We start from the raw sequence: 12,245 nt of genomic DNA on the forward strand, positions 1-12,245 counted from the left end.
GAAGCCGGCCGGCGCCATTTTTAAATGCCAGCTAGTTCGGACCCCGTGCCGCGCGGCTACATGCGGCATGGACTAGCTAGTTCAGATTAGGCTTCTAATCCGAACTAGCTGTACGCCTCGTTCCATGCGCGGCTACACGCGGCACGGACTAGCTAGTTCGGATTAGAAGCCTAATCTGAACTAGCTAGTCCGTGCTGCGTGTAGCCGCGCGGCACGGGGTCCGAACTAGCCGGCATTTAAAAATGGCGCCGGCTGGCTTCATGCAAATGAAGCCCGGGAAATTCAAATCCCAGGCTTCATTTGCAACTGCAGATGACTACATTACCCCCGCTAGTTCGAACTAGTGGGGTAGTGTAGATATACCCTTAGAAACTTAGGCCACATCTTCACTTGCAATGTCAGAAATCCATCTGATGGCATTCAATTTAGCAGGTCTAGTAAGGACCCACTAAATCAAATGCTGATGGCAGCACCAATCAGCATTCAGTTTCCTGACCATGGGTGCCATCAGCTTCCCTCGACGGTTTCCCTTACTCCTATTCCGCATGAGGAGTAAGGGAAGCCAATGGGAGTGTTTGGTCCCATCAACCTCCAGCTGTTGAGGTGCATACCTTAAGCCGACCTTCCGGGTCTAGTATAGACCTGGCCTAAGAATGGAACCTTAATATGAAAGTAACAGGTTTTCCTATAAGGCTTAGCTGCTAACAAAATCATTATTAAAGCTTAGCAGCAATTCTAACCATTGTTTGACTGACATGGGACCAGATTTTGACAGCCGAGTAGCACCTTATTCACGTTCTGTATCTTTTCACCCAAATAATATATTTCTGGTCTCCACAGAATTCCACTGATCCTAAGCCTCTTGTGATTCACACGGTGCCCTGGTTCGCTCTGTCCTATCATATTTCATTCTCCTTTACCTCATATTGCTGGTGATAGTCATGAGGGAAGCAGAAATATGTGTCATGCCACGAGGGATTGTGTTTAATAGCTAACTCACAAAAAACAGCTAGGACAGTAACTGAAAACATGTGAGTGAAATGCAGGAAAGCGGAGAAACCAGAGTTCAGACTGAGACATGGGACTTAAGTTCTATTCCTTAGCTCACGTCAGCATAACAAGTGGGGTTTCGCAGGGGTCTGTTATGGGACTGGTTCTGTTCAATATCTTCATCAGCGATTTAGATATTGGCATAGAAAGTACCCTTATTAAGTTTGCAGATGATACCAAGCTGGGAGGGGTTGCAAGTGCTTTGGAGGATAGGGTAATCATTCAAAATGATCTGGACAAACTGGAGAAATGGTCTGAGGTCAATAGGATGAAGTTTAATAAGGACAAATGCAAAGTCCCTCACTTAGGAAGGAACAATCCGTTTCACACATACAGAATGGGAAGTGACGGTCTGGGAAGGAGTACAGCAGAATGGGATCTAGGGGTCATTGTGGATCACAAGCTAAATATGAGTCAACAGTGTGATGCTGTTGCAAAAAAAGCAAACATGATTCTGGGAGGCATTAACAGGAGTGTTGTGAGCAAGACACGAGAAGTCATTCTTCCGCTCTACTTTGCGCTGATTAGGCTTCAGTTGGAGTATTGTGTTCAGTTCTGGGCACCACATTTCAAGAAAGATGTGAAGAAATTGGAGAAGGTCCAGAGAAGAGCAACAAGAATGAGAAAGGTCTCGAAAACATGAGTTATGAGGGAAGACTGAAAGAATTGGGCTTGTTTAGTTTAGAAAAGAAAAGACTGAGAAGGGACATGATAGCGGTTTTCAAGTACCTAAAACAATGTTATAAGGAGAAGGGAGAAAAACTGTTCTCGTTGGCCTCTGCGGACAGGACAAGAAGCAATGGGCTTAAACTGCAGCAAGGGAGGTTTAGATTGGACATTAGGAAAAACTTCCTGACAGGGGGGTTAAGCATTGAAATAAGTTGCCTAGGGAGGTTGTGGAATCTCCATCACTGGAGATATTTAAGAACAGATTAGATAGACATCTATCAGGGATGATCTAGATGGTGCTTGGTCCTGCTGTGAGGGCAGGGGACTGGACTCGATGACTTCTCGAGGTTCCTTCCAGTTCTATGATTCCATGATTGTAACTCAGTATCTCGAACTATATCTACACAGCAGCTTTATTTCAGAATAATGAATGTTATTCCAAAATAAAATAGGCCGCGTCTACACTACAAGCAGGTATTTTGACATAATGTTGAAACAATGTCAAGCTGGAGGACATCTTACTCCAACTCCTGTAACCCTCATTTAACCCTGTGTAGGCAGTGCCAAAAGCCGAAATAAGTTATTTCGATGTAAGCTACACAATTGTCGTAGCTCAAGTTGCGTAGCTTATTTTGGCTTTAGCCCTGCGCAAGGCCATGCCACTCTGTTGCAAATTGAAGACATTCAAGTCTTGGCTACTCCCGCTGGTTCACAGGAACGATGCTTTGCCCTGGGCAGTCTGGCCTGACTGCTCTGAAAGGAAACAGCCATTCGCTCAGCTCGTTTGCCACATTCCAGTCGGGTCACATTGCTGTCATGCCAACCAAGCTTGCTCCTGCGCCAACCAGCCCCCATTAAGCGCACCTGTAGCGTTCCACCCCGCAGGATTGGGGTGAATCGTCACGTTCAGCTGTCCCAATTAGTCCTTTGGTTACCGATCGGGGTGGTGGGGGACCTGGGCCCACCCCCTCTCCAGGTCCCAGCCCAGGACCCTAAGGGTGGGCGTCCTAAATGCACCGCCCGACCGGGAGGGCTACGGCCGCAACTCACTGGTCCCTGGGGATTTCCGACCCAGTCCTGGGCTACTTCCTCCGCCCCTTTTGGTTCTGTCCTGCCGCGCTTGGTCCGGCGGGGCGCCGAGTGAGACTTACCCTCTCCGGCTGCAGGGTTCCTCCGCTGCCGGCCATGGAGTACCTGCCAGTCCCGCCGCGTCCTCCGCTCTCCGCACCGGCCACCTCGCCAACCGGGCAGGAAGCCGTCTGGCTCCCGGCCGACCGGCTTTTGAAACCGGCGTCCCTGGCCTGGGATGCCGGCGCATGCGCCCTGGGGGACCCCCTTTTACAAGCTTGCGGAACATCAAGGGCATGACCTCTACCTCATCAGGATCTTTAAGGTTTTCATTATCACTAAATAGGATTACCCCACCGCGATCTCGCAGAGGGCTTCTCCCCCTGTGACCCATGAATCGCACTTGGGACTGGGCTCATCCATAACCTCTATGGAATCGTATCTAGCCCGCACAGCTTTTCATAGCATGGCCCACAGCTCCCCATGGGACCCCCTAAAGACCCGATGTACTACAGGGTCGGGGGAAAGTTTACCCAGGACCCTCACCTCAACCTTCCCCAGTGCTATGCTATCCGCCCCCTGATCATATACACGGAGTAACCATTTGGAGACTGTCTCCTTTGGTTTCCGGCTCATTTACTGCTGCAAATCCTGTAATTCGGGGACAGTGAAATTCCTAGTTATGGTAGTTTTTGTACCTTTATCTGTCTCCTGTTCTTTCATTATACTAACCACTGGAGCAAGGGAGCATGAGGTGTTACAGGATCCTGCTCCTGGACTCATCTGTTTGGGAGGCATGATCTACTTCATCTGCCTCCTCCTCATCACTCCAGATGTTCCCATCCCAGTCCTCCGGGTCCCAATCACCCTGTCTGCATAGTGTTACCCATTTTATTTTTCTTAAAGGTAGCAACACATTTTTCAGTCATCTGTCTCCCTGCTGATACCAGGAGTTTACTTAACTTCCTCTCCTGCCTGTCTGCAAAAGTTTGTGCTTCTCTCATACTCTGCCTGAGCAGCTGGGTGGTGTTTTCTGCTTGTTCTAATCAGAGGTGCAATTTATTTCTTTCACTAACAACCTGATCCATGTGCTGATCTCCTGTCTCCAGGGCAGTTAGTAAGAGCCAGGAAATTGGGGGGTCATTCAACCTGAGACTTTTTCCCCTTTTTCACTCCCTTCGGCATGTCTGCCAGATCCTCAGGTTTTTGCCACATTGCCTGCACTTCATCCTTATCCCAACCGATTGGTGGGTGGTTTTGAGCAAGGAGTCAGGCAAGAGCAGTCCAGGGGTTGCCAGGAGGCCAGGCTGGCAACAGTCCCCGATCCTGGTCTTTTGACCCCCGTGTCCATTTAAACAATGGCATGATGCCTTTACGCTCTAGGTGCTCTGAGTCCCCTCGTATCCTGTTCACGACGCCAAATGTTGTGTGGTTCGGTTTTTAGATACGAGAGGAACCAGTAAAAACACCTCAGATAAACTCGTTAACTTTATTGTGCACAGAATAGTAAAGGAAAGCCATGCAAAGTGACACCGATCAATTTCAATACAAGGGATAGGTAGCACAGACAATACAACAACACCTTTACCTAGGACAATACACAAGGTGCTTAATTATAACAATATGAACATACATATACAGGCAGTCCCCGGGTTACATGGATCCAACTTACATCGGATCCCTACTTACAAATGGGGTGAGGCAATCCCGAACTAGCTGCTTCCCCCCAGCAGACCAGGGAGACGCGAAGCTAGCGCCCCCCCCCCCCCCACGAGTAGACCAGGGAGACGCGGAGCGGCTTTTCTCAGCAGACACCTCAGCTTGAGAATAAAGGACTGAGGGAAGTGAGGTGTGGGAGAGTAAAACTGAGCTCTGGAGAAATGTTTGGCTAGAGTTTCCCCTACAATATGTACCAGTTCCGACTTACATACAGATTCAACTTAAGAACAAACCTACAGTCCCTATCTTGTACGTAACCCGGGGACTGCCTGTACTTACTCCTATGAATCACACACACACACAGTTCCGATGCTGTTACCCTTACGATTGTCAGATGGGAGGTCATGGCCTCTTTCTTTCCCCACACGCAGAGGTGTCCACAATGCACTGGGCAGTAGTAACTGGTTCACCTTCTTGTTGCAGTGAGTAACACAGTGGGGACACCTTACCCAATCCCTGCCACTGATTAGATCTTCTACCCCTATATTTACATGAGACTTGGTCGGTTTAGTAATATCTACCAATTAATTACATTTTGCATAAGGTACCTATTATGCCAATATCTAGGATACATTTTACTGTGCCAAAAATATTGCAAACACGCTTCATTAATAGTTTTCATCTGTCTCTGGAGTTTTTCTCTTATCAAAAAATGGGATGTCCTAGTACCAGGTTGTTTTTGGTCTTTTTGGCCTGGTCTCACTGTCCTGTACAAGTTATGCATAATTGGGCGAGCACTCCTGATTTCCTCCTGCCCTTTTTGGCCTGGCCTGTGTGCGTGCATATACGTGTGGCCAGATTTGAATCAGGCCTAGGGCAGTTTGTTAGAGATCCATACTTTGGATAAGGACGAGGCCTAGCATAGCAGACATTGTTCTGGTCAAGGGAGGGCCATTCAGGCTCTCCTACAAGGCGACAGGAAAGGGATCACCGGATGAGTCCCTGTTCTGTTCATTCCCTCTGGGGAATCTGGCACTGGCCACTGTCAGGAGACAGGACACTGGGCTAGATGGACCTTTAGTCTGATCCATTCTGGCCGTTCGTATGTTATTATGGTGGTGAGGTTGTCGCAGGAAGTGCTCACATTCCAGGGAGATGCCTACTAGCCCATCACTGTGACTCTTTCCACCACCATCAGAGCACACACGTCAATTGCTCTCAGTGGGGATGCCTTGTGGTGCACCATCTGCCCAGCTTCACAGCAATTAACCAGCCCCATAGCCTGAGCCCCATGAGCATGTCAGCCGGCACAGCCCAGCTGCAGGTATAGGACACACCCTCGATTTTCTAGGGGATAAAGGAGAGCCTTATGCTTCCAGCATTTCCCCAGATGTCAGCAGGCCTGGGTTCCGTTCCTATTTCTGCCACAGCTGCCTGTGACCTTGGGCAAGTCACTTGATATTGTTGGGACTGAGTGTTTTGGCTGTAACCGGACATGTTAATGCTATTGCTCTCCCACCATTGGTCTGCCTTGTCTACTGACATTGTAAGCACTTCGGGGAAGGGGTTGTCTCTTCTTTTGTTATGTACAGTTCCTAGTGCAGTGCTGGTTGTGCTCCTGAATTTGAATTGTGATTAGTGTCATTAAAAGGGTCGAGTGTAGCGGCTCTGAGCTCACCTACACACATCCAGAGGACAATACAGCACCAGAGATGTTCACCTAGGGTAGGGGTCACCAAATGGTTTTGGCCACACCTCCCCCACCTGTTCCTTGCCCCCCACTCCCACCCTGGAGCCACAGTCGAGAGCCAGGGCTGGGAGCCGAGGGCTGGAGCCGCAGTCAGGAACAGGGAAGGGAGCTGCAGTTGGGGAAGGACCGTGCTCAGGGACAGAAGCAGAGCTGCAGTCGGCGCTTTGTTTGGAGTGGAGCTGGGAGCAGAGAAGGACTGGGTGGTGTTCCCTCCCCGTGCCCAGTGGGGGCTGGCCTGGACCATAGTGTGCATTTCTCCATGCCCCAGAGGGTGCATGCTCACTGGTAGGGGACCACTCCCTTACGGTGAGATCCCTGCTACAATAGATCTTGGATGTCCAAAGGGCCATCCCCCCAAATCCCTGTGCTGAAGAGGAAGATGGGTAATCCTTGGGGGGGTGATGAAGGCCAGAACCACGTTTTCAATGGGGAGACAACCTCCTGATTCCCCCCCCACACCCACACACAAACACCTAGCTGGCCTTGTGGGTGGCTGCACCCCTTCTACCATGCAACACAGGACTGGATGGAATATGGACCGGATCAGGCCAGAGGTCCATACAGCTCAGCATCCTCCTCTCCCAATATCTTGGTCAGCACCAGCTACTTGTGAGGAAAGGAGCAGGAAATCCTGCAGTGCCCGGATAACCTGCCCATGGGGGAAGACTTTTCCTTATCCTTCTTAACGGGAGGTTTCCTTAGGAAGCTGCTAGACACCTCAAGTAGGAGGAAAGGACTCTACAGAAGCTGGGTCTTCTGCCAAGCCAACCCTGGCCAATCGCTGGTGAGGTTTTCCCAGCTCTCTCCCTGCTGTACAGTCCCAGCAGGTAACACAGCACTCAGCTTTCTACACAAGCCGGGAGGCGTGCAGGGGGCGGGAATTCTGTCACTTTCACCATTGGTTCCCCGGACAACACAAAAGGCATGTGAGTGCAGGGAGAGATTCAGAGCCTGTCAGGGCCCCAGAGAAGGCAGGGCCATGGCTTCTGTGCTGGAGAAAATAGCAAACCCTTCCTCTCTGCTTTTGTACCTGGCGCCGGGGCTTTGCCTCATCTGCGTGCTGCTGAAAGTGACCCAGCTTTACCACAAGAGACAGCAGCTCCTCAAAGCTTTGGAGAGCTTCCCGGGTGCCCCCAGCCACTGGCTGTACGGCCACTACACTCAGGTAGGGAAAGACGTGGGGTTATACCCTTAGGTGCACCATCCCGATTAGTTTCAACAGGGCACAGGTGGGGAGAAGGTAAATACAGCACGTGGGGGGGAGGGTGAATCTGTTTGTTAGGAAAGGGTCCTGGCAGCTCAGGTGACCACACAGAAAGTGTGAAAGCTCGGGATGGGGGTCATCCTCGGTGGGCGAAAATAACAGAAACCAAGGAATATATATAAAAGCAGAAGAAATACCTGTCAATTGTAGGATCTGTGTTAATGAGGCTAATTAAGTGGGCTGGATGTGCCCCCGTCATACCTATTGATGTGGAAAGCCAGATGTTAACGGCAGGAGAAGTCGGCTTTGGGAGGCACCACCCTGTTGATGTCTTTGTTCAAGCTCAGTGTAATGGTATCAAATCTGTAGATGAATTCCAGTTCTGCAGACTCTCCCTTGTAGCCTGATCTAAGATGATGTTTAAATTCTAATGACCCACCTTTAGGGTTGACAGGTTCTTTGTCCCAGGATCAGGCCCAGTATTCAATTATTCTATGATTGCGAACCCTGATGTGCATGGTTGCAACACTCACACTATAGAAACTCTTGTATATTTACAATATTTATAGTTGATTAATACGGTTAGCACAGTCACAAACATCCCAGTTTCATAAGACAGGGAATATACGTTCATATTTCCATATTATATACTTACATCATTCCTTCTAGACCAGTGTTTCTTAAACTGTGTTCCGGGGAACACCGGTGTGCCACAAGGCAGCTGGAGGTGTGCCGTGGAGAACAACAATTCAAAATGGCTGCCCTTAAAGGGGCAGGTGACTTTTTTTTTTTTTTTGCTCAATCACTTTACCCCTGACTTTTTTTTCTTGCTCAACAAAAAATCTTTGGTGTTCCTCATTAAAAAAATTATTGTTTGGTGTTCCTCAGTCTTAAAAAGTTTAAGAAACACTGTTCTAGAACACTCTTAGGTGTTAGCCCATCATTTCTCATTATCTTCACCTTCCCCATCACCAGGGACCGTCCTTCTGGCCTTTTCAAGGACTGCATCTTCTCTCCCTCTCATCCCTAGGCGGGGGTTCCACTTTTATACTATTTTAAGCTGACGATAATATGTTCGATGCATATTCAGTAGGGGATGTTTCTAATGTTGAAGTGTCCTTTGAGGTCAATGTATCATTGCTCTCAACTTATTAACTTACTGCTCTCAACTTATTAACTTACATGTCAATTCATTGCCATGGGCCTTTGCAGTCATTATTACATTCTATATCCTAATTAGTCAACTCAGCCTGAACCAATTATTTGGGGACTTTTATATACTGATGCAACTGCTGCATTTGAGGGTATTTTTCCTACAATCCTGTGTGGGTGAAAGGTCCCAAACATAAGTGCCCCTTTTCAGTCCCAGGAAACCATAAACTATGACTGGTATCTGGGTGAGACTGTCTCAACCTGCTACCTTAGCTTCCGTTGCTTAGCTTCCGCTGATCTTGTCCAGTTATAGCCTGGACAATGTAGTCACAGTAAGAATTACGTCCAATTTTGAGCTCTAGTCTTTAAGAACTAAACTTGACACAGACTCCTCATCTGCTTATCATTAAACCTGCCTTCCAAGATCAGGACTTTGGTGTTCTGATTGAATAGAAGTCACGTGAAAAGTTTCTGGCCTTCACTTAAAAGGCATCCTCTGTGTAGGAACAATGAGTAGTCCTGTAGCACCTTAGGATGCTTGTGTCCGCCGCGGGGTGCGATCACCCTCTCCCGCCCCGGGACAGGGGTTCAGCAGACCCCGTCGCCGGCCTCCGGCCCGTTGGTCCCGGAGTCTAGTCCAATTTAACGCCTTTGGGCGCGATCACCCCGCTCAGCCGAGTGCGGGGGATCTGCGAGCCCAGAGGTTGCCTGTCCCTTTAAGTGGGGTTCTTCCCCGCGGTCCCTGCCGGTGGCTCCGGTTCATTGGCGCTGGTGCGCCCTGCAGCTCCTGACGACGGCAGGAGGGGAGGGGGACCCGGGCCCACCCTCTCCACCGGGTCCCAGCCCGGGGCCTTAAGCACAGGGGTCAGCTAGCTCCCTGTGTGGCGGACGTGGGATTCCTTCCCGAAACGCATCCACCCACGGGCGCCAAAAGAGCCCCGCCCCGGGCTGCTTCCTCCCCGCCGCGAACCCCATCGGCCTCCCCGTGGGGTCCCTGTAGCCTACCGTGTCTCGGTCACTCGATGAGGGCATAGTCTGTCCTTCGTTGTGGGATCCGGTCCCGTCAGCAATCAGCCACCACGGGTGTCTTCGACCCCGCGCCTCAGGGGGTCCTCGCTGGGAATCCGGGTTCCCTGGGGTGGCGTCTCCTCGTGCCCGGCCCCAAACCCTGCGGGAGCCTGCCTCCAAGGACGTGCCCCCTCTGCGCTGCCAGCGGGCCCTTTTTAAAGGGCCCGCCGGAGATGACGTCCCGCCAGCGTGACGCCCCTCCAGCGTCGGCACGTGTGCTCCTGCCCTGCCCGGGGCGTCAGCCCCTGTGCCTGCCCCCGGCGGACGTGCTCCGAGAGCCAGACAGACCGCGGCTCTGTTTCCCAGCCGCGGAGGAAGCTCCGCGGCCGGTATCTGCCACGTGCCGGCTTCCCGCCGCCAGGCGCTGCGGCCGAAGGTGCTGCCTCCCTCAGCCCCCCTTGACGTTCCTCCATTCGGGCCATCTCCGGCCGGTCACAATGCTCTACACAGCAGTGTTATTTCAGAATAAAGGCCATTATCCTAAAATAACAATGAGAGTATCTACACCACAACTCCGTTATTTTGAAATAACTTTGAAATAACAGACAGCTTATTCCAACTTCTGTAAACCTCCTTCCATGAAGAATAATGCCTATTCTAAAACAACTATTTTGAAATAGCTGTAGTGTGAAAGCTCCACTGCTGCTATTTCGAAATAGCTCCTCATCAGGGCCATTCAGACTAATTACTCCCCAGTACCTCCTGGGGCTCTAAATTGAGGTAGCACATCTACATTAGGGAAGCCTGCCTCAAACTAATTTTGAGGCTTCCCTGTAGTGTAGACGTGAGATTTCAAAATAAGCTATTTCGGAGCATTTCTTCTAAAATAGCTTATTTCAAAATAACTCTGCATCCAGCCCACTTAAACCTCATTCCATGAGGAGTAACAGTTAATTTGAACTAAGGGGTTTATCTCGGAATCCCGTTTCTGTGCCGCGTGTGGACGTGGGCAGTTACTTTGGGCTAGTCAGTTTCCAAAATGGCGATCGGCCAGGAATATGCTAATCAAGCCCAGGATATTTAAATCCTGTGCTTCATTAGCAATTTCGGTCACCCTCATTAGCCTCCCTAGTTCAAACTAGGGGGCTAGTGTAGACATACCCCAAGAGACTAACAGATATAGATATAGAACCATGAGCTTTCGTGGGCAAACCCTACATCCACAGATGCTGTCTGTAATATTTCTAGTCATAGCTGTGTGGCAGCTAAAAATCTCTGGACAACTTCCCCCAAAGCCTTCCCAGCATCTTTACCTGAGGTTCTTGCTACACTCTCTTCTCCCAGACTCTATTACACTTCCTGTCATCAACTCCTTCCTCACACACTGAACAAACAGAAGGGAAGCCTTTTTAAACCAGTCTCAACTGGTTCTTAATTGGCCCCCCAGGTATTCTGATTAACCTGACTCCCTTGAGTCTGAAAGCCTCCTAATTGGTTGCAGGTGTTTTAACTGACCTGATTACTGACTGATTCTAGCAGTTTCTATGCCATCAAATGCCAACAGTGCCCCTCTACTATATATATTGTCACACTGGACATTCTCTATGGGAAAGAATCAATGGACACAAATTGGATATATGCAAAGAAAATATTCAGAAGCCAGTGGCAGAACATTTCTGTTTACCTAACCATAATCTCTCAGGCCTGAAGGCGGTGGTCTTGTCACAGGCCAGATCCTCAAGTCAAATCCACAGGGAAAGCTTGGAATTACAATACATATGCAAATTAAATTCTATTACTGATGGACTTAATCAAGATTTGGCATGGTGGATCTTTTATCATTAAAGGTGCCAACAGCTTTCTGAATGGTATCTTTCCTGCCTTAGCAATCTATCTACTGACTTTGATCTTTATCTGCTCAGGTTTAGCACCCTTTCTCCTGATACTTTATGTATAGAGGTAGAGGGGTGGATGACAGAGCATCTTTCTCTCCCCCTCCCCTTTCTCCTATTTTTTTTGAGTTTTCTTATCCCCGAGTCATAACTCCAATCATCTGAAGAAGTGGGCTGTGCCCACAAAAGCTCATGATACCATCTACATATTTTGTTAGTCTATAAAGTGCTACCAGACCATTTGCTTGCTGTTTTTTTCTTCTGGTTCTGGGTTGCTAGTTTATGGTGGGAATAGGGACATATTTAATCAGGGGCTAATATATTTCCACTCCGGCACTCTCCTGTAGTCTGACGCTGTCACACTATCTATCTATCTATCTATCTATCTATCTATCTATCTATCTATCTATCTATCTATCTATCTATTCTCCTGTCACACTGTTTAAGTGTGAATATATAGTACTGTAGTAAAGGAAACAAGGAATTCATATGACAGACTCTTTTGGGTAATGTTGATTGCTTATTGGCTCCTGAATCAATGAAATCTGAGTGTCACTGGTTTAAATTGTTATACTTGATTCTGCCTTGCTATGTATCTTACAATGTCCTTTACTAGAAACAGTCAATATTTTTTTTCATCAACATGCCATTTTGGCCACAAACATGGCTTTTTGACTACAGCAAAAATGTTGCAAAATTTCAAATCAGACAGTTTTCTTTTTTTTGACACAAAATCAGAAACTGTTTTGTTAAAGTGAATAAAAAATATTCAGCAGAAGAATTGTAATGAAAA

The 12,245-nt window shown here is 48.7% G+C and overlaps 2 protein-coding genes across 2 annotated transcripts in view; one reads left to right on the forward strand and one right to left on the reverse strand.

The window, feature by feature from the left end:
• The window catches only part of LOC102451250 (cytochrome P450 4B1-like), a 113,748-nt gene that overhangs the window by 64,494 nt on the left and 37,009 nt on the right, over positions 1-12,245 (reverse strand). The gene's annotated exons all lie outside the window — the stretch shown is intronic.
• LOC142818159 (cytochrome P450 4B1-like) overlaps positions 7,160-12,245 on the forward strand; it is a 33,631-nt gene continuing 28,545 nt past the window's right edge. The window contains exon 1 of the mRNA XM_014575193.4: positions 7,160-7,361. Within this exon, the coding sequence (XP_014430679.3) occupies positions 7,176-7,361 (186 nt within the window). The 5' untranslated portion in view covers positions 7,160-7,175. The remainder of the gene's footprint in view (positions 7,362-12,245) is intronic.

Source organism: Pelodiscus sinensis, chromosome 9 (assembly GCF_052426305.1).
Source record: "Pelodiscus sinensis isolate ZL-2025 chromosome 9, ASM5242630v1, whole genome shotgun sequence".
Taxonomy (NCBI): domain Eukaryota; kingdom Metazoa; phylum Chordata; order Testudines; family Trionychidae; genus Pelodiscus; species Pelodiscus sinensis.